This window comes from Heptranchias perlo, chromosome 4 (assembly GCF_035084215.1).
Source record: "Heptranchias perlo isolate sHepPer1 chromosome 4, sHepPer1.hap1, whole genome shotgun sequence".
Taxonomy (NCBI): Eukaryota; Metazoa; Chordata; class Chondrichthyes; order Hexanchiformes; family Hexanchidae; genus Heptranchias; species Heptranchias perlo.
The window spans coordinates 84,142,907-84,168,218 of NC_090328.1; the positions used below are offsets into that span (position 1 = coordinate 84,142,907).

Below are 25,312 nucleotides of genomic sequence, written 5' to 3' on the forward strand. Positions count from 1 at the left end.
GTTTCCCAAGTAGTTCAGGATTTGGGCATGAGTCCAGGAATAAACTTTACGGTTTGTTGAATTTCTTTGTACCTTTATAAAGGTTTTCTCAACTTGATTCATAAACAGTTTGTTCCTGTTACAGGAAAGTTCATGATTATGGTAGAAATGTCCAGAAGTAAGTCTAAGTTCTCCCCCTTCCCCAGGTAGCAGTGTCAAGTTAACTTTATATGTATCAAATGCTACATGCAAATGCAGTCAAGAATATGTCATGCTTCCCAACACCAAAGTCCCTCATCTTAATGAGCAAAATATTTCTCTTTCCTCCCCAAAAAATAGCCGCAAATAGAAAAACGTTTTTCATCTGTATGCTTTGCTCAACGGGCTTACAGCGAAAACATTTTGCAGCAGGATCCTGCTGATATACAAAAAAAGGAAATTACTTTTCTATTTTTTCTATGGTGCTTGTGGAAGATTTAGAATAAAATAAGGGGTTTTATATATTCAAAATAAAAATCTGGTTCCTCAAAACCATACACTACTCTGTTTCTAAATATAGTTTATTGTTAAAAAAACAGGTGAAGAGCACTGGTGTGCTTGAAAATTTACTGCATTTTTAATATTTTGTACTTTGGCAGCTACAACCTTACATCAGCATGTGCCCTGGGAGAATTGCTTGCCAATATTAAGCGTCTGCCGTAAGTAAATAACGCTGCTGAAAATTCTAAAGGAAACACTATAAAAATAAAACAGTAACACAATCATTGTTTTTCAGAGCTCTGGTGAAGGTTTGTTTCTTTGTACTTTAACCTCTGTTTATTAACTTTGAAAGACAGATTCCGACATAAGATCACAGACTTATGTTTTTGGGAAAGATAATAATAACGAGGAGGTAAAGTTTAATTTTTTTCATGGGAAATATTGTGTAAAAGACAAATGCTTCAACAGGTTATGACAACAGAAATTAATGTTCACGTGGTGAGTTTTTGATCGCATTGGGCTATTATGTGTAAGTACTCGACAATTGGAAAATGCTTCATCACAGATCATAGACCTAAAAACTACCTTTGCCAGTCTTCTACGAATCATTTCCATTGCCTTTATGTCCTTTGTGTATGTGTTGTGAGCAAAAGTAGGCAATGCTCAGTATTGGTTCAGTGGATGTACCTCTATTATATTTGCCATCAACTATCACAATCAAAATTTATCCTTGTTCATCTTATTTGTAACTTTCACTGTATAATATTATTCATTATATTAACCACCAATAGACATTGCCGTACATTTTTCAACTTTAAATGCCAACTGTTACTTCTTTGTAAATTTCCTTCTCCTTAACCACAGCTTTTAAATTGCATTCTTGCTACACCAGGTAATAATTTCTAGTTTCAGGACCATTTCAGGTCTAACAGTGCTTTCATTATCGATAGTGGTCACTTTTCAAATCACTCATGTTTGTATAATGCATTGAGATAGCAATTATTCTATTGGGAATCTAGCAGTAGGTATCAGCTATTCTATGCATTTGTTACAATCTGAAGCCTATACAAGTCAGACAGCAGGAATGGAACATCCCATCTGTGTTGCATTATGAAGCAAATACCCTAAAGATTAATTTCTCGCTCTGAGACCTGAAGGTTAGATCGCACATGTTCCACTTAATCATGTTTTTGACTTGGTTACTGTAATATATCATTGGAAATTTTAATTGATTAGCAGACACTTAAATTTCTAACCATTTGGTTGTAAAATATTTATTGAATAGTCATAGTTCTGTTTTTTGTGTAAAGCTTAGCAGCCCATCTGCTACCACACATTCACAATATAACTTCAAAATGGGTTAGTAAAGCATGTTACAGCACAAATGTGGAGTGCTGAGGTGCACAGTCAATCTCCCTGTTCCACTGAGTTTCGAATCAAAAACAACTTTCATTTATATAGTGTCTTTAGCGCAGTAAATCATCCCAAGGTGCTTCACAGGAGTGTAATCCAACAAAAATTGACACCAAGCCAAAGAAGAAGTAGACATTAGAATGGGTGACCAAAAGCTTGGTCAAAGAGGTAGGTTTCAAGGAGCGTCCTAAAGGAGGAGAGAGAGGTGAAGAAGTTTAGGGAGTGAATTCCAGAGCTTAGGGCCTAGATGGCTGAAGGCACGGCCGCCAATGGTGGGGTGCAGGCAGTGGGGGATAGATAAGATGCTAGAGTTGGAGGAATGCAGAGTTCTCGGAGGGTTGTAGGGCTGGAAGAGGTTACGGAGACAGGGAGGGCCGAGGCCATGGAGGGATTTGAACATGAAGGTGAGAAATTTAAAATTGAGGCATTGGTGGACCGGGTAGGCCAGCCAATGTAGGTAGCGAGCAGAGGGTGATGGGCGAACGGGACTTGGTGCGAGATCATAGCTATACTTATGTGGGAAGAAGCTGCATGGCGAACAGGACACTCCTGCAGCGTGGAAGGAAAATAAGCAGGAGCTTCATCCTCAGGCTGCCCTAGTGCACCTCTGGGTGATGTTGATGGGGACCTAGGTTGGTGCCTGTTGGCCACATTTGCTATGTGGCATGGCGAAAACCAATGTAGGGAACACTAGGGAGAAAATAGAAGGATTCAGGGTCTTAAAAAATAAAGATGGTTTGACTGGGCAGGGATTTAAATCATTGTTGTACAATTTAAATACAAGTCCTTTTAGGTTGATGGACCATTTTGCAAAATTCTACAATGCTTCCACCTCCAACGCAGCAGCTGGAGAGGAAGCAGTAAGTCTGCAAAAAAATGCATACGTTCAAACATAATCATTAGGGCATGCTTATAGTTCAACATTGCAGCAAGAAGCCAGGGGAAAAAAGTAAGTGGGAGCTCTGTGGAGTTGTAATAATAATAATAATAATATTAATGGCCTTTACCAAGTGTCTTTCAAAATCCATTTAATAACCATGATTGGCAGTGTAACGTATTTGTCTTTTGACTACTTCCTGAAAAAAGGTTGCAAGGGAATATGACCAAATAATTAGTGCAGTGAATTCATGTTCACCCAACCTCAGTGAATCATCAGAAACCAGATTTAATGACTGTGATACTGAAATAGATTTCAAAAAACCCATGAACATATATAGGGCTTGGGGGAGGGGGAAATTCGAAGTGCAAGGGACCAAACTGCTCTCGGAAATGTTTGTTACGAATGCTTTACAATACAATAGAAGTTGTCCAGAATGCTACAACTTGCATAAAACCCCGTACCCCCATACCCCATCCTTGTCAAGCTCCACTGGTTTACTGCAACCCGATGGATCGACTATAAGATCTTTGTCTTCGTGTTCAAATCCCTCTATGGCCTTGTCTCTCACTGCCTCTGTGATCTCAACCATAAGTCTCTGCACACACTTCATTGCTCGTTCTCCAGTCTGCTTCGCCTTCCTACACCCTTGACGCCATTGCTGATGGCTGTTCTGTCAATCATTATGCTCTTGTCCTCTGGAACTCCCTCCCAAAATTCCACTGCCATGACACCTCCCTTCCTACTTTCAAAAGCCTCTCTAAATGCCTTGTCTTTGACTGTTTGTTCTTTTCCCCTCTCTAACCCCTGTCTACCTTGTCTCTGTTTTTCTTTTCTTGCTTTTGGCCCACCTTTCTGTAAAGCACTCTGAGTCTGATCTTTAACTTCCATCCGAAACGGGCATTAATTTGGCGGAGGGGCCACACTGCCCGTTCAAAGCCAGGGTCAGGAGGTCCAAAGTATTGTTGGATTTGGGCCTCCTTTAAATGCAGCTGGAACCAAACGGGAACTCCGTTGCAGCTCGCCGGTTGTGGGGCGGCAGGAAATCAGCTAGCTCCTATGCTCAGCCGGCCAACAGGTCTAGCTGGGAAGGGGCATGGGTAGTGTGAGAGGTATCCTGAGAAGGGCCTCGCAAGGGCTGACAGTGGGTTCCTCCAGGACCCGCAAAAATTAAGTAAAAAATTTCTTCGGCCGTTTTTTAAGCGGCCTCCAGGGCTGCCTTTAAGGACGACTGGTTAGGCTGCTCAACGCCTGTTGCAAATGGGTGGAGCGTGCGCTGCACATCAATGTGTTTATCACAAATATTGTGGAGATAAATTTCAGCCCACCACAAGATAAGTAGAAATAGATCCATGTTTTAACCAAAAATGGAACTGTTCTCAGATGAAGAGAGTGCCTGGAAAGTGGGGGGGGGGGGGAATTCGATAAGGGCCGTTTTCTGGTGTGGGTAGCATGATGCGCTAGTACCCCGTGCCCAATGGCCCCTACACAGGTAGCATGTGAACTTCGTGCTGCCTGCTACTTACCATGTTATCTCTGTGCAGCCAGCGCTACCTGCACTGCTGAGAGGCTGCACGGAGAATGAGGAAGTTGGAAATGGAGCGTGCACAGCGCCGTCATCAGCAGCCTGCACCTCTTAAAGGTGCAGGTGCACATTTCAAATGGCAGGTACACAGTTTACTAGGAGGAGGGAAAGGTAGCCACGAAGATAGCAGGACCGGCACGAGAGAGGGCTCCATGCTTCTCTGATGATGCACTGGAGGCTTTGTGGAAGGGGTGGACGAAAGAAGGGCCAACATGTACCTGCAGGGTGGCAGGGGTCCCTCCAGACTTCAGCTCCGCAGGCACTGGCAGGCTGTGGTGCAGGAAGTCAACGCCAGGAGCATTGCACCACGCATGTGGGTGCAGTGCCGAAAGAAGTTCAATGATTTGACACGAGTGGTCAAGGTGAGTGAATGCAAGTGTCAAGTGGCACATCCTACCAACTGCACCACTGTTCCACGCATCATACTCCCCGTTGCCCACCCACCAACAAACACCGCCCATCCATACGCAATGCTGCATCAAGCATGCTGCATCTCACCTGCACATAGTACCACACTTGCAGGCCACACAACCACTACTCACAGGTCACACAAACTGGCAGCTATTCTACCACGACAGGCACATCACCCACACACCTTGCAGGAGACTCACTGACACACTGTCCTCTGTCTTGCAGGAGAAGGTGGCGCATAACAGCCGGCAGCAGGAGGGACCTGAGAGTGGACGGGCACGTTTACATATCCTCAGCCCCCTAGAGGAGACTGTGCTTGGATCATTGGTTGGGCTGTCGCTGCAGCCGTGACAACATGCCACGCTGGAGGTCCCGATGAAGGGGGGCGGGCTCTGCATAACTAATGCTCCTCCTCCTTTCCCACATCTCTCTCCTCCCATAATCTTTTCTGACTCACATGCTGCAGATGCTGTCATTACGCACATCTTACTTGCTCCTCTCACCATTCCACAACTCAACCTGTTTCCCTTTTTCATTGCAGATACCCAAGAACATGTGACGGCACCATCTGAGGAGAAGGAGGAGGAGGAGGACACTGAAGCCACACCGTTACTCGATCTGACACTTGCTTCCACCAGCTCAGAGACTGACACAGTGCGTCCTTTAGAGGTTAGGTCAGAGGAGGGATCTGCACGTGGTGAGACACCAAGCAAAGGTGCACAGGAGCCGGGGCGGGGGGAATGGATACCACCCAGGTGCCAGCTCGCCGGAGGGCGAAGTCGCTCACTAGTTCTGCTGCAGTGGAGTCAGATAAGGACTTCGATAGGCCAGGCTAACAGAAGACTGATGATGGGCGTACACCACCGAATGCTCGGGGCACTGGAAAGCCTGCCAAAAAGCCTGCGCACAATGAGAAGGGGCATGGAGGAGTCCAGCTCCAACTTGGCACAGGGCTTTGCGCAGAGCTTGGAGCCCATCCTTTCCAACATTGAACGGGTGGTCACCTCCATCAGTGCACCTGTGGAACCCACCATGATACAGCTTCCATTGCAGCACAAACATCTGCCATCCAAGGTCTGACTACTGCATTTGGAACTCAGACTGCTGCCTTGGAAGTTCAGACTGCTGCTATCGTGGTCTGGGGACCACTGTGGAACGGGGCTCCCAGGGCATCACAGCACTCCAGCAATCCGTTCTCCAGCTGATCACCAGGATTGCTGAGGCGCCGCCCCATGCAAGTGGCAGTGGCACCTTGGCAGTCGGACCGCTCTCAGAACGACAGCATTCCTGCTCCCACCCGTGCCACTCCGCCAGTGCCCCTGTTGTTGCCTCTTGGCCAGCCAGGCCAGACTGCTGCAGCCCGTGCTGAGATGGTGCAGTCTGAAGCCAGGCTCTCCCAGCCCAGAGCTGCTCGAAGTCGTCCTCCAAGGCCACCTGCACATTCCTCCATTGAAGGCCAGCACCCATGCTCCAGTCACTGGGGAAGCACCTCGTAGGAGCACTAGGATAGGTAAAGGCACATGAACAACAGGCACTAAGGGAATGCACGAGGGTGAATAGTTCTGTTCTGTTTGCATAATTTCATTTATTCATTGATAAATGAGACTTTGAATTTGCGTTTGGTGGAGGTTTTTATTTATGCGATGAGCTGAGGGGGAAACCAATGTGTATTCGCATGGAGGGCGATTTTATTGTCTTGTGGGAACGGAAAGGTGGGCAGTGTAGGGCTGTTGGTGAGTTGGGGGATGTAGTTCATATTATTAATAGTGGGCACGGATCAGGTGAGCATGCAGAGCCTTGCAGACAAGGCGTGTGGTTCCTGTTGTCTTCCTCCACATCCTCTTTCGGCTCCTCCCCCTCCACATCCTTCTCCTCCTCAGCCTCTACCTCCTCCTCCTCCTCCTCAACCTCTTCCTCCTCCTCCTCCTCAGGCTCAGGATCTTCTCCAATCATTGGTGGCAAAGGCTGGTCTCTCATGATGGCGAGGTTGTGCAGCATGCAGCATACCACTATGAATCTGCCCACCCGCTCAGTGGAGTAATGCAGGGTTCCTCCAGACCAGTCCAGGCAGCGGAAGCGTTGTTTGAGGAGGCCTATGGTGTGCTCCAAGATGTTGCGTGTGGCAGCATGGCGCTCATTATAGGCCTACTGTGCACGTGTGCGTGGGTTCCTGACTGGAGTCGTGAGCCACCTCGTGAGGGGATAGCCCTTGTTGCCCAGTAGCCAGCCTTTGACTTACCGAGTCGGGTGAAAGATAGCTGGCATGTTGGATTGGCGCATGACGAAGGCATCGTGACTGTTCCCAGGGAGCGGGCATCGACCTCCATGATTCAATGCATGTGGTCGCAAACCAGTTGCACATTGAGGGAGTGGAAGCCCTTTCGGTTGACGAAGATAGCTGAGTTGGTATGCGGGGTGTGCAGGACAATGTGCGTGCAGTGATGAACCTGTTCCTCATCTGGTACAGTGCATCTGTGAACTCCCTTATGCAGCAGTGCACTGCATACTGCGAGATGTTGCACATGTCACCAGCAGAGGCCTGAAATGATGCTGAGCTGTAGAAATTCAGCGCCACGGTGACCTTCACAGCCACAGGCAACGCTGTCCTCGCCCTGCTCTGAGGCTGCAGTTGTGGCCGCACCAGTTGACAGATCTCGGTGACGACTTCCTTGGTGAACCTCAGGCATCGGATGCAATCCTCCTCGGTCATGTTGAGGTAAAAGAATTGGACCCGGAAGGCCCTCAGTGCCCTGTGCCTCCTCGTCCTCCGTCTCCTCGCAGCTTGACCTGCTATGCGTGGCTTCTCTGCATGCTCTCAGTCGTGCTCAATGTCCAACGGGAGCCCTAGCAGACCACCCATGGTTGCCAGGAATGTTGTTCAACCACGGTTGTAACTTTCCGAACCATAAGGCAGCACCTACCAAACCACTCTCAAATGTACTGTAGCAACTCTCAGTAAGAATAAGGAGCTTCAAAAAACGCTTCCTACTCCAGGCACTGCAAGACACGTTCAGATGGTCAGGGTTAAGGCTGTGTTGAGTTGAGCGTTAAGGTCCAAAATGGTATCCATCACTTTAAATCAGCATTGCACACTGATTGCACACATTTTCATGCATTTCATACACTTACCATACACTTTCAGAAGAACAGCATTATTGTTTATTTCATTTATTATTAAATGGAGGGCTGCAATTATCTTATTGATATTGGTCTGGGACTAATATATGTAGAGTGTGATGTTCTGCTGACAGATCTGAGTTATACTGCTGGTGGTAGCTCGGCCAGGATGCAGCACTGTACATGTCTGTTTGCATGTGTGTGCAGAGCTCCGCAACACAAATTGCTAATTTTTAATAAGCATGGGCGGCAGGGTCCCTGACCTTTCAAGAGATTCCATACTAAGTTTAGGACATTCCCAAGAGGTCCAAAAATCACTTGGCGCACTTTTTAAATTTGGCTTTGCACTGTATTGGAGATATATTACAAGGTGATGTGAGATTGCTTACCAAAGATAGTCTTGTTCTTTACCACTTCATTGTGCTTGGGAGTTGATTGCTAACCCCACCCTAAGTTATACTGCCACTTTACATTGATCTACATCCAAACTTGCTTCACATCAATACAAAAATGGTGTGGTATGACAGCAGTTTAGATTACTTATTCATCCAAGTTTTAGTACCTATGTTGTAAGAAGGAATTTAGAGTCTGGTTTAATCTTTTAAAAAATATATACTGCAAAAACATTCAGGAGCAGATTTTCTTGTTTCTGGGCATGGGTATATTAATGGATGAAAGATCAGGTGCGCGATCTTCCCACCCACGTTTCCTGTAGTCGCTGTGCCAGGAAAAGGAAAATCTGCCTCAAAATCTTTTACCAATGACTTTTTATATTTAGAAAAAATCGTAAGTCCTTTACAGAGAAAACACAATTGTTCTGAGAAATGTAACAATCTATGTTAGCAAATACAGGAGCATTAATACTGCAATCGTTGAAATGTCAAATATAAATTAATTTATGAATATAATCCAATAGTTTGCATGACCCAGTGTTTTATCCAATATTACAGCAGCCTGCAGTGTTTCAGATAAAAATCATAACAGACTCTCATTTTGACAGTGCTTTGTACATGAAGTAATGATTTTGAGTTACTCATTAAACAAGGTGACCTCAGAGAACCTGATTCATGCACTGTGGGGAGTGGATGTAAATCAAAAGTGACATACAGTTCAAATATAATGTAAAGCCAAAGATGTTTGGAAAAGTATGGCATTAAATGCTGTTCTTAGATCAAAGAGGATTAAGTTGAACTTTACAGAAAGTTCCTTTGGCAATCCTAACTGACTGTGCTGCAATAGAGAAGGAGCATCTTGCTCCTAATTTATCAACAGTGCCCCTTTTTATGGAATTATGATGCTCACATTTGTAATTCCCAGTCTTGCCTAAATAGTTAGAGTCTTGGTCCTCATAGTTATTTTTAAGTTTTGTTCATGGGTATATATATATGTTATTATAATATCTTGAAGATCTGGGAAAATAATACTGTAAGCAGAAAGTAGAAAGCTCGCTTTAAAACGATGCCTTGTCAACACTTCACTTACTTCATGATCAAGACGTCTCTATTAACTGTTGTGCCAGCAATTCAACTATTGAAGTTTGCAATTTTTTTCATGATTTCTGTTGGATGATGAAATCATTTTCAAGAATGCAAGTATTTAGATTGTGGATCGACTGCCAGAGTTGCTTGTCAGTGGGATTGGCGATTCTACATGGAACATAAACAATGTGGGCTGTGTGGTTCCAATCGAAGATGTTCGCAACTTGGTAGAAGACAAAAAGTGTAAAAGTGTGGTTTGGCTGTAAGTGCTTCATACCAGTCAGTCAGCTCAAAACTGACAAATTAGTTACATGCGTACAGAATCCTTTCCATCACAGTTCAAAACCGAATCTCTGTACCATGTAATTAAATATTCTTTTTAATAGAATGGCTTTTTTACTTGCCATGAAGTGAAGATATCCTCTCAATTAAAGATTGGGAAGACCAAAGCCATTGTCTTCGGCCCCCTGTCTGGCCACTGTCTCAGGCTGAAACAGACAGTTTGCAACCTCGGTGTCCTATTTGACCCTGAACTGAGTTCCCAACCCCATATCCTCTCCATCACAAAGACCTTCTAATTCCACCTCCGTAACATTGCCTGTCTCTGTCCCTGCCTCAGTCCATCTGCTGCTGAAATGCTCATTCATGCCTTTGTTTCCTCCAGATTCGACAATTCCAGTGCCCTCCTGGTGGCCCTCCCATCTTCCACTCTCCGTAAACTTGAGCTCATCCAAAAATCTGCTGCCCGTATCCTAACTTGCACCAAGTCCCATTCTCTCATTACCCTGGTGCTCGTTGACCGACATTGGCTCCCGGTCCACCATCGCCTCGATTTAAAAATTCTCATCGTAGTTTTCAAATCCCTCCATGGCCTCACCCCTCCCTGTCTCTGTAGCCACCTCCAGCCCTACAACCCTCCTCCAACTCTACATTCCTCCAACTCTGGCCTCTTGTCCATCCCCAACTTCTTTTATCCCACCTTTGGTGGCTGTGCCTTCGGTTTTCTAGGCCCTAAGTTCTAGAATTCCTTCCCGAACCCTCTCTGCCTCTCCAGCTCTCCTCCTTTAAGACATTACTTAAAATCTACCTCTTTGACCAAGCTTTTAGTAACCTAATATCTTCTTCTTTGGCTTGGTGTAAATTCTTGTCTGATTAAGCTGCTTTGAAGGGCCTTGGGACATTTTACTACATTAAAGGCGCTATATAAATGCAACTTGTAGTTAGAATCATAGAATCACAGAAAATGTACGGCACCGGCCGAAAATGAGCCACCCAGCCTAATCCCACTTTCCAGCTCTTGGTCCGTAACCTTATTGGTCACGGCACTTCAGATGCACCTCAAGGTGCTTTTTAAATAAGTTGAGGGTTTCTGCCTCTATCACCCTTTCAGTCAGTGAGTTCCAGACCCCACCTCCCTCTGGGTGAAAACTTTTTTCCTCAGCTCCCCTCTAATCCTTCTACCAATTACTTTAAATCTATGCCCCCTGGTTATTGACCTCTCTGCTAAGGGAAATAGGACCTTCCTATCCACTCTATCTGGGCCCCTCATAATTTTGTAGACCTCAATTAAATCACCCCTCAGCCTCCTCTGTTCCAAAGAGAACAACCCCAGTCTATCCAATCTTTCCTCAAAGCTAAAATTTTCCAGTCCTGGCAACATCCTCATAAATCTCCTCTGTACCCTCTCTAGTGCAATTACATCCTTCCTGTAATGTGGTGACCAGAATTGCATGCAGTACTTAAACTGTGGCCTAACCAGTGTTTTGTACAATTCCAGCATAACCTCCCTGCTCTTATACTCTATGTCTCGGCTAATAAAGGAAAGTATTCCATATGCCTCTTAACCACCTTATCTACCTGTCCTGCTACCTTCAGGGATTTGTGCACATGCACTCCAAGGTCCCTCACTTCCTCTACAACTTTCAGTATCCTCCCATTTATTGTGTACTCCCTTACCTTGTTTGCCCTCCCCATTACCTCACACTTCTCCGGATTGAATTCCATTTGCCACTTTTCTGTCCACCTGACTAGTCCATTGATATCTTCCTGCAGTCTACAACTTTCCTCCTCACTATAAACCACACGGCCAATTTTTGTATCATCTGCAAACTTCTTAATCATGTCCCCTACATTTAAGTCCAAATCATTAATATATATCATAAAAAGCAACGGACCTAGTACTGAGCCTTGTGGAACCCCACTGGAAACAGCCTTCCAGTCACAGAAACATCCATCGACCATTACCTTTTGCTTCCTGCCACTGAGCCAATTTTGGATCCAACTTGCCACTCTCCCTTGGATCCCATGGGCTTGTACTTTTTTGACCAGTCTGCCATGTGGGGCCTTGTCAAAAACCTTGCTAAAATCCATGTAGGCTACATCAAATGCGCTACCCTCATCGACCTTCCTTGTTACCTCCTCAAAAAATTCAACCAAGTTAGTCAGACACAACATTCCCTTAACAAATCCATTCTGACTGTCCTTGATTACTCTGTGCCTTTCTAAGTGACAGTTTATCCTGTCCCTCAGAATTGATTCCAATAATTTGCCCACCACTGAGGTTAGACTGACTGGCCTGTAATTACTCGGTCTATCCCTCGTTCCCTTTTTAAACAATGGTACAACGTTAACAGTCCTCCAAACCTCTGGCACCATGCCTGTATCCAGTGAGGATTAGAAAATGATGGTCAGAGCCTTGCTTAGTTGTTGTGTGCGAGGTGTAGAAAATTAGAAATATGGGGTGCTAAACTGGGCCATGTAACGCCCGTTGTTTCAGCGCTACATGGCCTCTCCGACATCCAAGATGGCGTCTTGGATGCGCACACATGTTTCCTGCGTGACGTGCACCAGAAGCCATCTTGGTATAGGAGTTTGTGCAGACGCAGGTAACAAACGCTGGAATCATGTAAAGTAGGGAGAAAATGGCTTCAATCAGTGTGCAATGCTGATTTAAAGTGATAGACACCATTTTGGGACTTAACGCTCAACTCAACGCACAGTCTTAACCTCGACCATCTGAACGTGTCTTAAGAGTGCCTGGAGGAACACCCCCCCGCCCCCCCACCACTGGCGCTATTTAAAGGGACCATGCAAGATTTACAGGTTAGTGGCTGATTATTGCCTCTGACTGCTGAGACATTTGTAACTGTTTTTGGAGGCCTCCTAGACTTGAATACTAAGAGGCGGGGACATAGCCTAACATTTAGAGCCAGGATGTGCAGGAGTGAAGTTAGGAAATGCTTCTACACACAAAGGGTGGGAGACGTTTGGAATGCTCTTCTGCAGACGGCAGTTGATGCTAGCTCACTTGTGAGTGTTAAATCTAAGATTGATAGATTTCTGTGAACCAAGGGAGGATATTAAGGGATATCGGCTAAGACAGGTATATGGAGGTAGGTCACAGGTCCACCATGATCTCATGAAATAGTGGAACAGGCTTGAGGGGCTAAATGCCACGGCCACTTGCTGCCTCTTGATATGCGCCACCTTCTCCTGCAAGAAAGTGGGACGTGTGTCTGGGTGATGTGCCTGTCATGGTTGAATAGCTGCCAGTGTGTATGGCCTGTGAGTTGTGTGTTGGTGGCTTGAAACAGTGCTAATATGTAAGGGTGAGAGGAAGCATCTGATTGGAAGAGTTGATACTGATGGAAAGAGTTTAATGGTATGTGGAGGATGGGGTTGTAGTGGATGGTGCAGTTGGTAGGAGACGCCACTTGATGGTTGACCTCACTCACCTTGACCACTCATGTCAAAGCATTGAACTTCTTCCTGCACTGCATCCATGTTCATGATGCTGTGCGCCTTGCATTGACTTCGTCCCCCGCTGCCTCCCACTGCCTTTTGAGTATATGCCTGGAGGGCCTATTGCCCCCACTGCGGATGTAGGATGTCCCTCCTTCTGTCCACCTCTTGCACCCAAGGTCTCAAGTACATCGGCAGAGAACCTTGGTGCATGCACTCTCGGAGGCCTGGTATCAACTCAGATCGGCAGGTTGGTGAGGTCTGGTGTGCAGATTGGAGGATGTGGGATTTAGTAGTGTACAACCTTTATTCAATGTTTTAACATAACTCATCAGTGTGTAAACATAGGGATGGGATCTGCATATGTGTTTTACGTGTGCGAGGTTTGATCTCTGTTCAGACTCCACGCAGACAGTAGGCTGTTATTTTCAACAAATAACAGGTACCAACTATCTTTAAGAGATTTCTAAGAAACATCCTCCCTTTAAGAGATTGCGCTCCCTCTGGTGGTGGAATGTGCAAACTGCATTGATTCCACGTGCAAGGCCTGGAAATGAACGCTGATTGCAAGTAAATGCTCCCTTGGGTCCAAACTTGCGTCTTGCCTGCCCAGGGTCCGTCGGGTGCAGGTGGTAGCGCATTGCGCTACCATCGCCCAGAACGGACCCTTATCCAATTTTTCCCCCATGTTCTTTATATGCATTTTTACAATTTCACTCCACCCAATGAACAGAAGTCTTCCCCCTGATATTTATACACAGCAGCAAGTCACTTAATAGTCCAGACATAAGTTCACAGACTAAGACAACATACCTGCCCCTCTGGTGTGATTGAAGTCTCCTTTAATGACTTTACATGATCTTCCATTCCCATTGCACACACCACAATGATCTTCTCTGGCTGAGGATCCTAATATGCCATCACAACCAATTTTCTGTGAAAAATGGAACAACATATTTTTGTTGAATTACATATGATTTACATGCTTTTTTGGGTCATGACACATTACAGTTGATATGACACTTACAGATACATGCATTGAGAATCTTAAGGCGTGATTGAGCATTCAGGTGCAGCAAGCAGTTAGGAAAGCGAACGGTATGTTGGCGTTCATTGCAAGAGGATTTGAGTACAGGATTTGAGTGCAGGATGTTTTAGTGCAGTTGTACAGGGCCTTGGTGAGACCGCATCTGGAGTATAGTGTGCAGTTTTGGTCTCCTTATCTGAGGAAGGATGTCCTTGCCATGGAGGGAGTGCAACGAAGATTTACCAGACTGATTCCTGGGATGGCAGGACTGACGTATGAGGAGAGATTGGGTCGACTAGGCCTATATTCACCAGAGCTTAGAAGAATGAGAGGTGATCTTATCTAAACATATAAAATTCTAACAGGACTAGACAGACTAGATGCAGGGAGGATGTCCCCGATGGCTGGGGAGTCCAGAACCAGGGGTCACAGTCTCAGGATACAGGGTATGCCATTTAGAACCGAGATGAGGAGAAATTTCTTCACTCAGAGGGTGGTGAACCTGTGGAATTCTCTACCACAGAAGGCAATGGAGGCCAAGTCATTAAATATATTCAAGAAGGAGATAGATATATTTCTTAATGCTAAAGGGATCAAGGGATATGGGGAAAAAGCGGGAACAGGGTACTGAGTTAGACGATCAGCCATGATCATTTTGAATGGCGGAGCAGGCCCGAAGGGCCGAATGGCCTACTCTTGCTCCTAGTTTCTATGATTCTATGATTTTAATCTTGCCCACCCGATGGAAACTGGGCGGGCGGGTAGTTAAAATCGCCTTGGAGATTTACCCACCGACGTTCCGCTCCTTTCCCGCAGTATTCCATTTTAACCCGGTCTTCTGAGCAGATGGGAAGGACACCCGTCGGAAACAGCAGGGTCCTTCTTTAAATATGCAAATCAAGCTCCGATGAGATCATCGGGCCTGACTGCTATTTTAACCAGTGGTCTGAGCAGGGAAGCCGTTGCTGCTTTCCCGCAAATTTAACCTAGCGAGAAGAGTTGGGGCCAAAAGAGGCTCAAACAGATAAGTTTTTAAATTTTATTTTACTTTTCAGGTTTTACAAGGAAAGTTCAGGCCTCGGGCTTACCTGAGTATCAGGGATCATTTCTCCTGCTGCTCGACATTCCACTCCCGCCCATGGTCAGCTGCCAATTTTGGGAGGGAAACTGACTGGTGTCGTGCAGATGAGGCCCGGGAGTAAAAATTGCCCGGGTCTCATGCTGCCGAGGTCACGATGGCTTGCCGCCCGCCTCGGCCCCCACCTGCCTACCTTCAAGTTTGTCATGTGACCCCATGTTTCCTTTTGCTGTGAGAACTGCAGAATGGAGGTTTGTGGATAACGGGCTGGGTGATGTGGGCTTCATTTCCCAGTGCTTTCTGAGCTCCAGCTGTAGCATATACATCACTTGCTCAGACTGGCAAATGTTCCATGGCAGCTCTGCCCAGATTTGTTACGATAAGTGTTGCACTACACACCTTCCTGTTGCTAAAAGCTAGAGCTATTCAAGCCTGCAGGCTGTGGAACTCCTTGTTCCATTGGCAGCAGGCCAAGTTGGCAAAGGGCAGGTCTGGAGACATGGCTCCTGTAGCCTCCAGAACCTGCTTCCAGAAGGCACATCCAGAATGTGCGCAGTAGTGTTTTTTCCGACTTTCCTGCCAGCAGCCGTCTACAAGGGTAGGGTGGAATTTGTGAATATTTAATCAGGATTTAATTGCACTACCACTGATTAATTAAGTAAAATCTGTTAAGAGACAATCACTGTACTTGTAGCTTACAATGACACAAACTAAATGCCATTTCTTTACAATAAAATGTAAAGATTTTTCATAAGTAAGGCATAGAGAGAGCTGTATACCTTATGTGCAGATTATAAAAAAGCTCTGAATCCCTGTACCATGTAAATATCTATTAAATTCTAATGGTTACTTTAACTTACTGCCATTAGCAAAATATTCTGAAACTTTCACTGCAAACACTGAGCTAAAGTTTGTACTGAACTCAACTATACACGATACCTGCACTTACATATCTGAATAGGGCTGGAGATTGTATTACAGTAGTTAAGATACTCATAATGTTACCTGTAAAATCCTTCCTTATCATCTTGTTGAAACATGCTATATATGACACTGATTAGAACAACGAACAAAATGACCTTTTATGAGACACTGTTCTATGCACTCCATTTACACGTGAATGTATATTTTTGGTAATCTCGTATATTTATCTCAAATCGTCTACTGCACTAATAGGAAATGTAATGCTATCTACTCAACTTTAATCCAATTATCTCCAACCCACTTAACTTTTTTAGTTCTGCCAGTATCTGTGTTACACAATCTGTTAACAGTTTCAAATACTGTCAAAAGTTTATTGTTTTGTGGCTGCTCAATTTGTGCTCCAGCATGTACCATTTTACACAAAGATCTTTTCTAAACCAAAGCAAGAATGAAATTCATACTCAACATAAAAAAGTTTTAAAATTGGTTGTTTAAGTCACTAAAAATCTAAGTTTGAATTGTTAAATATAATATAGTAGTTCTATCACTGAGAATTTCTAAAAACAAACTAAAAAGTAAAAGGCACTTAAAAGTAAAAGACAAGTGAAATCTTGGTGCTAACCTAGATGGAAGGAGGGAATATTTGAGGGCAAGGTCACCCTGAGTGACATCTTAGCTACTGTTTATAGAAAGGCAATGGCAGAGGCCTAGCAGCTGCTCGACAGTCTGCCCTACGGCAATTTGCTATAAAATTTCAGCTTGTCTACCCACCAAAATAATCCATCATACAGTACACAGCTTGTTCTACAGTCACTGCAGGAAATGGCTATATACAAAACTCAGTATTTAACAAAATATTTTAGAAAGTTACAATCGTACAGGTCTCATTTCTAACAAGTTGTCTACAGCCGTTTTCATTCTGAACCTGTTCCTTACCTCCCTACTAATGTAATCAAACGCAGCGATAAGAGTGAAGAGTGTGAAACAAAACTATCTGTAAGACTGGAGATTGCTAAAGGTGCTAAACTAACAGAAGCTTTGCTTATAAATAAGGGCATGATCATTTTTAGGAACAAGAGGAGGCCCAATAAGTTTGCTCCTATTTGATAGACCTACACATATTCTTACAAGACCCTCCGTACTTTCTCTCTCCAGAATGCGGCTAAGGGGTAATTCTGCAATTGTACAATCCCTGTTGGGAGCACTGGATCTCAGAATCACCCTCTAATTGATTCTTGGGTCTGTCTCCATTTCAATTGCCTTACACAAGTCAGGTGAAAAAGTTCTGCCTGGTTTCCTTTCTCATTTTGCTTCTTAGATGTCTCTGGTGTACCTTGTAAATAATATCTAAGGAAAGCACCTAATCCTATGTAATTTTATTGGCTTGTTTCTTAGTTAAAAAAGGAACAAGTTTCAGTGGCAATTGAGTTCCAGATTGAAGTAAATGTTAAATTGATTGATTTGCATTCCTGAACCTATTTCTCCCCTCTTATTCCTAATCTGAAAAAATTGTCATATTAAATTAGTTAGAGCAGGAAGGTAGGTTTGGCAGTTTATAAATAAAAATAGAGAAAATGGAGTAACCAAGGGGGAGCAAAATATTGCAAGGGAGTGATCCTAAAAATGCCTGGGATGTATTTTGCTGCGTGCTCAGTCACTTCTTCCGTCTTCTGGAATTCTCTCCCTAATCCACTTTATCTTCCTACATCCCTTCCTACCTTCAAAAGCATCTTAAAACCGATCTCTTTGACCATGTCTCCAGTCTCTTCCCCTCTCTCTCTTGGTGTCCACCTCACCATTTTGTTAAGTGCTCGGTCTGAGCACAGTTAAGTGCTCGGTCTGAGCACTTAACTCAAGGAGCTCAATATAAAAGTGAATTGTTTTTGCATGAAGCATACTCAGCCTGGAGGATTGTACTGAAAAAAATGTTTGACTGGGAAAGGTTTTAGAAACCCGATTATTAGTTTTGACTTTTATGGAGTTTTTTGTTTCTTTGTCAGAAAGACTTTGATCCATTTCCCTTTGCTAATTAAAGTTTCTAACACAAACTATAAATTTAAAATTATAGCTGCTGTACAGCTGCTCAGTTTTCTTGACAGAACTGTGAGATTACAAATATCTTCTAATGCATTTTATGAATGAGCTGCTAGACAAGGGGCTCGATTTTCAAGCTGAAGTGCTGGTGCGTTAGGGGCGGGGGGCTTCAAAAATCGGGGAAATCCCGAGCACCTCAGCTTGAAAATTGAGCCCCTTGTCTAGCAGCTCATTGATAAACCGCATTAAAGACAAATAAAGCCAGCGGGATGATAGTTAACACAGTTATTTAGATAGTTTAAGTATTTGAAGTGGTTTATTTTATGGTGATTGAGGCAGAGGACTGATTTTCATTCAGCCTCAGCATGTTTCCTGTGCTGTGGGAAACACTACGGGCATTAAATTGGGCCGTGTAGCGCCCGTTGTTCCAGCATTACACGGCCACTCTGACATCCAAGATGGCGTCTTGAATGTGCACGCACGTTTCCACCATGACGTATGCCAGACGCCATCTTGGTATAGGAGTTAGCGCAGACACAGGTAACGAACACTGGAATCATGTAAAGTAGGGAGAAAATGGCTTCAATCTGTGTGCAATGCTGATTTAAAGTGATAGACACCATTTTGGGACATAACGCTCAACTCAACGCACAGTCTTAACCCTGACCATCTGAACGTGTCTTAGAGTGCCTGGAGGAACCCCCACCAGTGCTATTTAAAGGGACCATGCAGGATTTACAGGTTAGTGGCTGGATTATTGCTTCTGGTTGCCGAGACATTTGTAACTGTATTTGGAGGTCTTCTAGACCTGAATACTTGGATGCGAGGACATAGCCTAACATTTAGAGCCAGGACATGCAGGAGTGAAGTTAGAAAATGCTTCTACATGCAAAGGGTAGGAGACGTTTGGAACACTCTTCTGCAGACGGCAGTTGATGCATGTTCACTTGTGAATGTTAAATCTGAGATTGATAGATTTCTGTGAACCAAGGGTATTAAGGGATATGGGGCTAAGGTGGGTATATGGAATTAGGTCACAGGTCCACCATGATCTCATGGAATGGTGGAACAGGCTCGAGGAGCTAAATGTCACTGCCACTTGCTGCCTCCTGATATGCGCCACCTTCCCCTACAAGAAAGTGGGGTGAATGTCTGGGTGATGTGTCTGTCATGGTCGAATAGCTGCCAGTATGTGTGGCCTGTGAATTGTGGGTGGGTGGCTTGAAACAATGGTAATGTGTAAGGGTGAGAGGAATCATCTGGTTGGAAGAGTTGAGTACTGATGGAAAGAGTTTATTGGTATGGGGAGGATGAGGGGTGTAGTGCGTGGTGTAGTTGGTAGGAGACGCCACTTGACAGTTGACCTCACTTACCTTGACCACTCATGTCAAAGCATTGAACTTCTTCCCGCACTGCATCCATGTTCATGATGCTGTGCGCCTGGCATTGACTTCATCCCCCACTGCCTTTTGGATATATGTCTGGAGGGCCTCTTGCCCCCATTCCCCTCCTCCCCCCCCCCCCACCCCCCCGCGGATATAGGATGTCCTGCCTTCTGTCCACCTCTTGCACCCAGGTCTCTAGTGCATCAGCAGAGAACCTTGGTGCATGCACTCTCCCAGGCCTGGTACAAACTCAAAACAGCAGATTGGTGAGGTCTGGTGTGCAGATTGGAGGATGTGGGATTTAGTAGTGCGCAACCTTTATTCAATGTTTTAACATAACTCATCAGTGTGTAAATATAAGGCTGTTTTATGTGTGCGATGTCTGATCTCCGTTCAGACTCCGTGCAGAGAGTAGGCTGTTATTTTCAGCAAATAACAGGTACCAGCTACCTTTAAGAGATTTCGAAGAAACATCCTCCCTTTGAGAGATTCAGCTCCCCCTGCTGGTGGAAAATGCAAATTGCATTGATTGCACGTGCACGGCCTGGAATGGGATGCTGATTATAGGTTAGTACTCGGGCCGGCCGAAACCCGTGTCTTGCTTGCGCAGGGATGATTGGGCGCGGGGTAATAGCGCATCACGCCGCCTGTGCCCAAAAACGGACTTATCCAATTTTTCCCCCTCCATGTTTTAGGAGACGTGTTTCAGCCAGCATCCAGTTGAACATTGAAATGCTTGTTTGACAGATGGGGATAAAAGGTGCGTTATTGCAGCAGGGCACTCTTCTTTCAGACAAACTTTTGGCTGGGAGATCTTTGTGTTTACACTGAAAATTTTTAGTTTTCACTCAGAATTCTTCTGTTGATACATATTTACCAACTTTTTGCACCCCGTCAAACTGACACCATCAGGATCGAGGGAGCCATGGCTGCATTCACCATTACATCCGAGGACGAGCAACATCACCATCCTCGCCAGGCACGGCATGCACCTCCGCCACTTGGAGCTCCAAAACACAGTGCTGCGCCACAGGCACCTGCACAAGAGAACAGAGGGCAACAACAGATACAGCGACGGCACAGGAGGCACTACCCTCGCAAGAGGGTCTACAGACCGAGGCTCAGCTTCCTGGACCTCTCTGAGGAGCAGTGCGTACAGTGGCTGAGAGTGAGTCGCCAGGTGTTTGCAGACATCTGCAGCCTCCTTCATGCTGAGCTGCTCCCGGCTGGGCCGAGCGGCATCTCATTACCCATCGCTGTCAAAGTCACCACTGCTCTCAACTTCTTCGCCTCCGGATCATTCCAGGGTGCCACCGGGTACATCGCCGGGGTCTCTCAGTCGTCTGCACACAAGTGCATAAGGCAGGTCACCGACGGCTTGTTCCGCAGGGCCTCGCAATATGTCAACTTCCCCATGGACGACCTCAGCTAGACAGAGAGGGCAGTGGGATTCCACTCTGAAGCTGGCTTCCCATGGGTGCAGGGTGCAATCGATTGCACCCATATAGCAATACGAGCTCCTCCACATGAGCCAGGACTGTTCATCAATAGAAAGGGGTATCACTCCATCAACACTCAGCTCGTTTGTGACCACCACAAAAGATTCCTTCACGTGTGCGCCAGATTCCTTGGCAGCTGCCACAATTCCTTCATTCTGAGGAAATTCAAAATCCCGGGGCTCTTCAACGCACCGAACACCCTTAAGGGCTGGCTTCTCAGGGACAAGGGATACCCCCTGCACACGTGGCTCATGAAACCTCTGAGGAACCCCATCACCGAGCAACAGTGTCGATACAACGACAGCCATATCGCTACCAGGTCGACAATTGAGCATGCTATAGGACTGCTCAAGATTTAGGTGCCTTGATCATTCTGGGGGCGCTTCAATAGGCACCAGAGTGGGACGCATTAGACTATTGTGTTGTGTCCTGCACAACCATAGCACAATACAGAGGGGTGTGCTTGAGGAGGCCCCATCCACATCTGCCATCCACATTGAGGAGGAGGATGAGAAGGAGGACGAATCAATGGCCAGAGCAGCGGCTCATCTGGCTGCTCATGAGGCTAGGGAGTCACTAATATGTGAACGGTTCTCCTAACATCAGAAAGTGTGAAGAGTCCAGTCCTCAGACCACCTGGAAAGAGCAGTGCCAACCCCAGCGCCCCCCCCACCCTGGACAAAATTGTCTTGCAACTACACATACACCCACTGTAAAGTGACCCATTGGGTGGCATCAAGTGTCGCCAATCATGGTGAAACTCATGAAAGAGCACTATCACAAAAGCCAGTCAAGAATGGACAGTTGTGGTGAGAATGATAACATTTAATGTGAATATAACAAAAAACAAATATAAATGGAAAAGATGACAGTCTGCCAGACACCCTTGTACATACCCTTTGTGCTCACAAATCCTTAGCCTTTCTCTTCCTACCACTTCTACGTGGTTCATCCCCTGTGGCTGCAGCAGAGGTAGTGGCAGGTTGCTCACGTTCATCCCCTGACTGCTTAGATGCTTTCGGCCTACGCCCTCTGGATTTTGGAGCCCATGAGGGCCTCTCCAAAGACTGCTCCACCTGCACCTGTGCAGGGGCAGACTCAGCCACCTGGAGAGGAGGCAGCATGTCGGGTACTGGTTGAGAGGGAGGCAACGGGTGTGACGTGGGGAGTGCTTTGAGTGGCGTCCCCACTTCCATGTCCCCTTTCGCCATCATCCCTCCCCTGGGCTTGGGCCACATCACTCCTACTGCTCTGCTGGACAACAGTTTGGAGGGCATGTGTGATGCCTTGGAAGACCACTTCTAAAGTATCTGTCAGCCTGCTTAAGACGGTAGAATGTTGTTCACCCTGAGTCCAAACGACTGTTGTCAAGGCCTGAATGGATTCATTTGTGAGCCGTGCTTGAAGCTCAACGGAGGCTGTCATTCTCTCCATCGCAGACATTCCCGCACTTACCTGTACCACCATTCCACTAATGCAGGAGTTGGACTCCTCCATCCTCTGCACTATTGCAGAGTGTGCGTGGCACCTGTTCCAGTACCTCCCAAATGTGCTGCTGTCCCTCGATCATTCTCCTTTTAAAGGATGGCTCCAGGGGCTCAGCATCTCCGTGTGGCTGAGCAAAGCCTGGAGAGGAGTGCTCCCACCGATGCAGACTCTCCGCAGCTGCCCCTGCCACCAGTATCTGCTCGTGCTCACTTGTGTGTGGTAACTCACCAGGTGCCAACCCAACTAACTGACTACTTGGACCCACCGAGGTGTGAGTATCTGTGCAGGTGGATGGCTTGCTATGATGTGACGGTGCACCCTCAGATGTTGGGAGCTCCTCTGAGGAATCGCCCTCTGCCGTCACTGTGGTCGTTGAAGGGCCTGTAAGAGAACAGAAGGCAATATTAAGCATCATCACAGATGTGTCCTATTGCGATGAGCATACTGAGGTGTTCAACATGGCAAGCATTGTTAACATCAATTCATGTTGTGTTTGATGAATGTTAAAGTTGTTTCACCAGACGTTTGTCGGGTGCCAGTCTCGGCGTCCCGACGGACAGGCACCTGAGGGTATGGCTGATCTCCAGCACCTCCTGCTCCGCGCCTGTGAGGACCACTATTTGTGGAGGCCCCCCTCCCATCCTCGCCCTCTCCCGTGCATTTTACGCTCTCTTCTCCTAGAAGGGGAGAGAGTACAGAAGTGTGAGTGAGTGATGGTGAAGTAGCCAGCCGATGAATGCATTGCTTTGGGTGCGGCTGACCGTGAAAGAGATGCATCAGAGGGTGAGTATCAGACAGAGCCATCACATTGGATGAGGATTGGGGTGAGTGGTAGTGGTGGGGTGACTAATGGGGAGGTGAGGAAGTGCTGAGGAAGTGAAGGTAAGTTGAGGATGAGCCTCAAGTGGGTGTGAGGAATGATGTCATGGAGTAGTGTTGACAGTGTAGAATGAGTTGGGGGTGGGGGCGGTGCTGTGGAACATGGAATGTAGGAGAATCAGTAAATGTACTCACTTTTGTGACCCAGTTAGGTCATTGAAGCGCTTCCTGCACTGGACCCAGGTGCGGGAGATGTCGCTGCTGTTGGTGACCTTCTCTGTCACCTCGAGCCCGGCCTTCTTGGTGGCAGAGGCAGGGCATTTCCTCCCGTCCATGGGGTAAAACACTTCCCTCCTCCTCCTCACCCCAGCCAGTAGCTGCTACAGTGAGGCATCCATTGTGCCATTTTTGGTTTTTCTGCAGCAAAAGCCTTTGGAGCAATGGCCCTTTAAATAGAGCCACTCCAGCTGACAGCCTGTCATGTGGGTGCGCAGTCCGCCCACTGCGCAGCTTTCCGACGGCAAACTCGGAAGCCACATAAAGGGCCATCAATTAACTCGTGATTGTGTGGGAAACGGTAAGATTTTATTAGTCAGGTTACCAGCACGCCCATTAACCCCCCCCACCCCCCGGCTGCCATCCCGCCACCCTTTGAAAATCAAGCCCAAGGTTTCAAGTGTCAGTGGAGAATCTCCAGGAGAGAAGGCGGGTGAGTGAATAATACAGTGGGCATGACATTTACCTGGAGATGGGAACCATTCTTCACTTTCTATGGAATTCCTCATCTCTCCATTTATGCGCCCACCACTGCCACTCACCCCAATCAGAAATGGAGACTGGAAACCTGCAGATGCCTGGTGACAGAACTTTAACATCTTTCACGCACATGATGACTTTATTTCAACAATCACTGAACTCTGACAGACCTCAGAATGGTGATTGGCACCACTGTCGCTTTGCCAAGGAATAATTAATATCGCTTTCTGTTTTCTTCAAGGGCGTTCACGCGCTCAAGAAAAGTGTGGCAAGATGGTAGTGATCGATTCCTCAGAGGACCTCATTCCTTCTGAGCGTGCTCTGTCACAGGACATCCAGCCATGCACCAGCGCTGATACTCACACTTCAGTGGGTCCTGTTAGCCAGGTGGTTGTGTTGTCACCTGGTGAATCACCACTCACAAGTGAGCACGAGCAGACACTAGTGGCAGGGGCAGCTGTGGAGAGTCTGTGTCGGGTGGGGGGGGGTGGCAGGGGGCTCACTCCTCTCTAAGCTCTGCTCAGCTGGACACAGATGCTGAACCCCGGGAACCATCATTGAGAATGATAGAGGTGCAGCTGCATCTTTTGCGAGGTACTGGAAAACAAGCCACACACACTCTCCACAATAGCGGAAAGGATGGAGGAGTCCAACTCCATCGCTAGTGGATTGGTGGTGCAGCAAATGCGGGAATGTCTTCGATGCAGAGAATGCTATCCTCCATTGAGCTTCAAGCACGGCTCACAAATGCGTCTATTCAGGCCATGACCACGGCCATGCAGACTTTGGATGCCAACGCGTCTGCTGCCTTAAACAGGATGACAGATACCTTATCTGTGGCCTAACAAAGCATCGAAGAACGGTGCAGGCTGAGGGGTGATTTAATTGAGGTTTATAAAATTATGAGGGGCCTAGATAGAGGAGACAGGAAGGATCTATTTCCCTAAGCAGAGAGGTCAATAACCAGGGGGCATAGATTTAAGGTAATTGGTAGAAGGATTAGAGGGGAGCTGAGGAGAAATTTTTTCATCCAGAGGGTGGTGGGGGTCTGGAACTCATTACCTGAAAGGGTGGTAGAGGCAGAAACCCTCATCACATTGGATGTGCACTTGAAGTGCCTTAACCTCCAAGGCTACAGACCAAGAGCTGGAAAGTGGGATTAGGCTGGGTAGCTCTTCTTCAAACGGCACAGGCACGATGGCCTCCTTCCGAGCCATAAAT

At 46.3% G+C, this 25,312-nt stretch overlaps 1 protein-coding gene across 1 annotated transcript in view; it reads right to left on the reverse strand.

Annotated features, from left to right (window-relative positions):
* The window catches only part of LOC137321076 (A disintegrin and metalloproteinase with thrombospondin motifs 19-like), a 464,190-nt gene that overhangs the window by 116,021 nt on the left and 322,857 nt on the right, over positions 1 to 25,312 (reverse strand). The window contains exon 15 of the mRNA XM_067983256.1: positions 13,895 to 14,015. Within this exon, the coding sequence (XP_067839357.1) occupies positions 13,895 to 14,015 (121 nt within the window). The remainder of the gene's footprint in view (positions 1 to 13,894; positions 14,016 to 25,312) is intronic.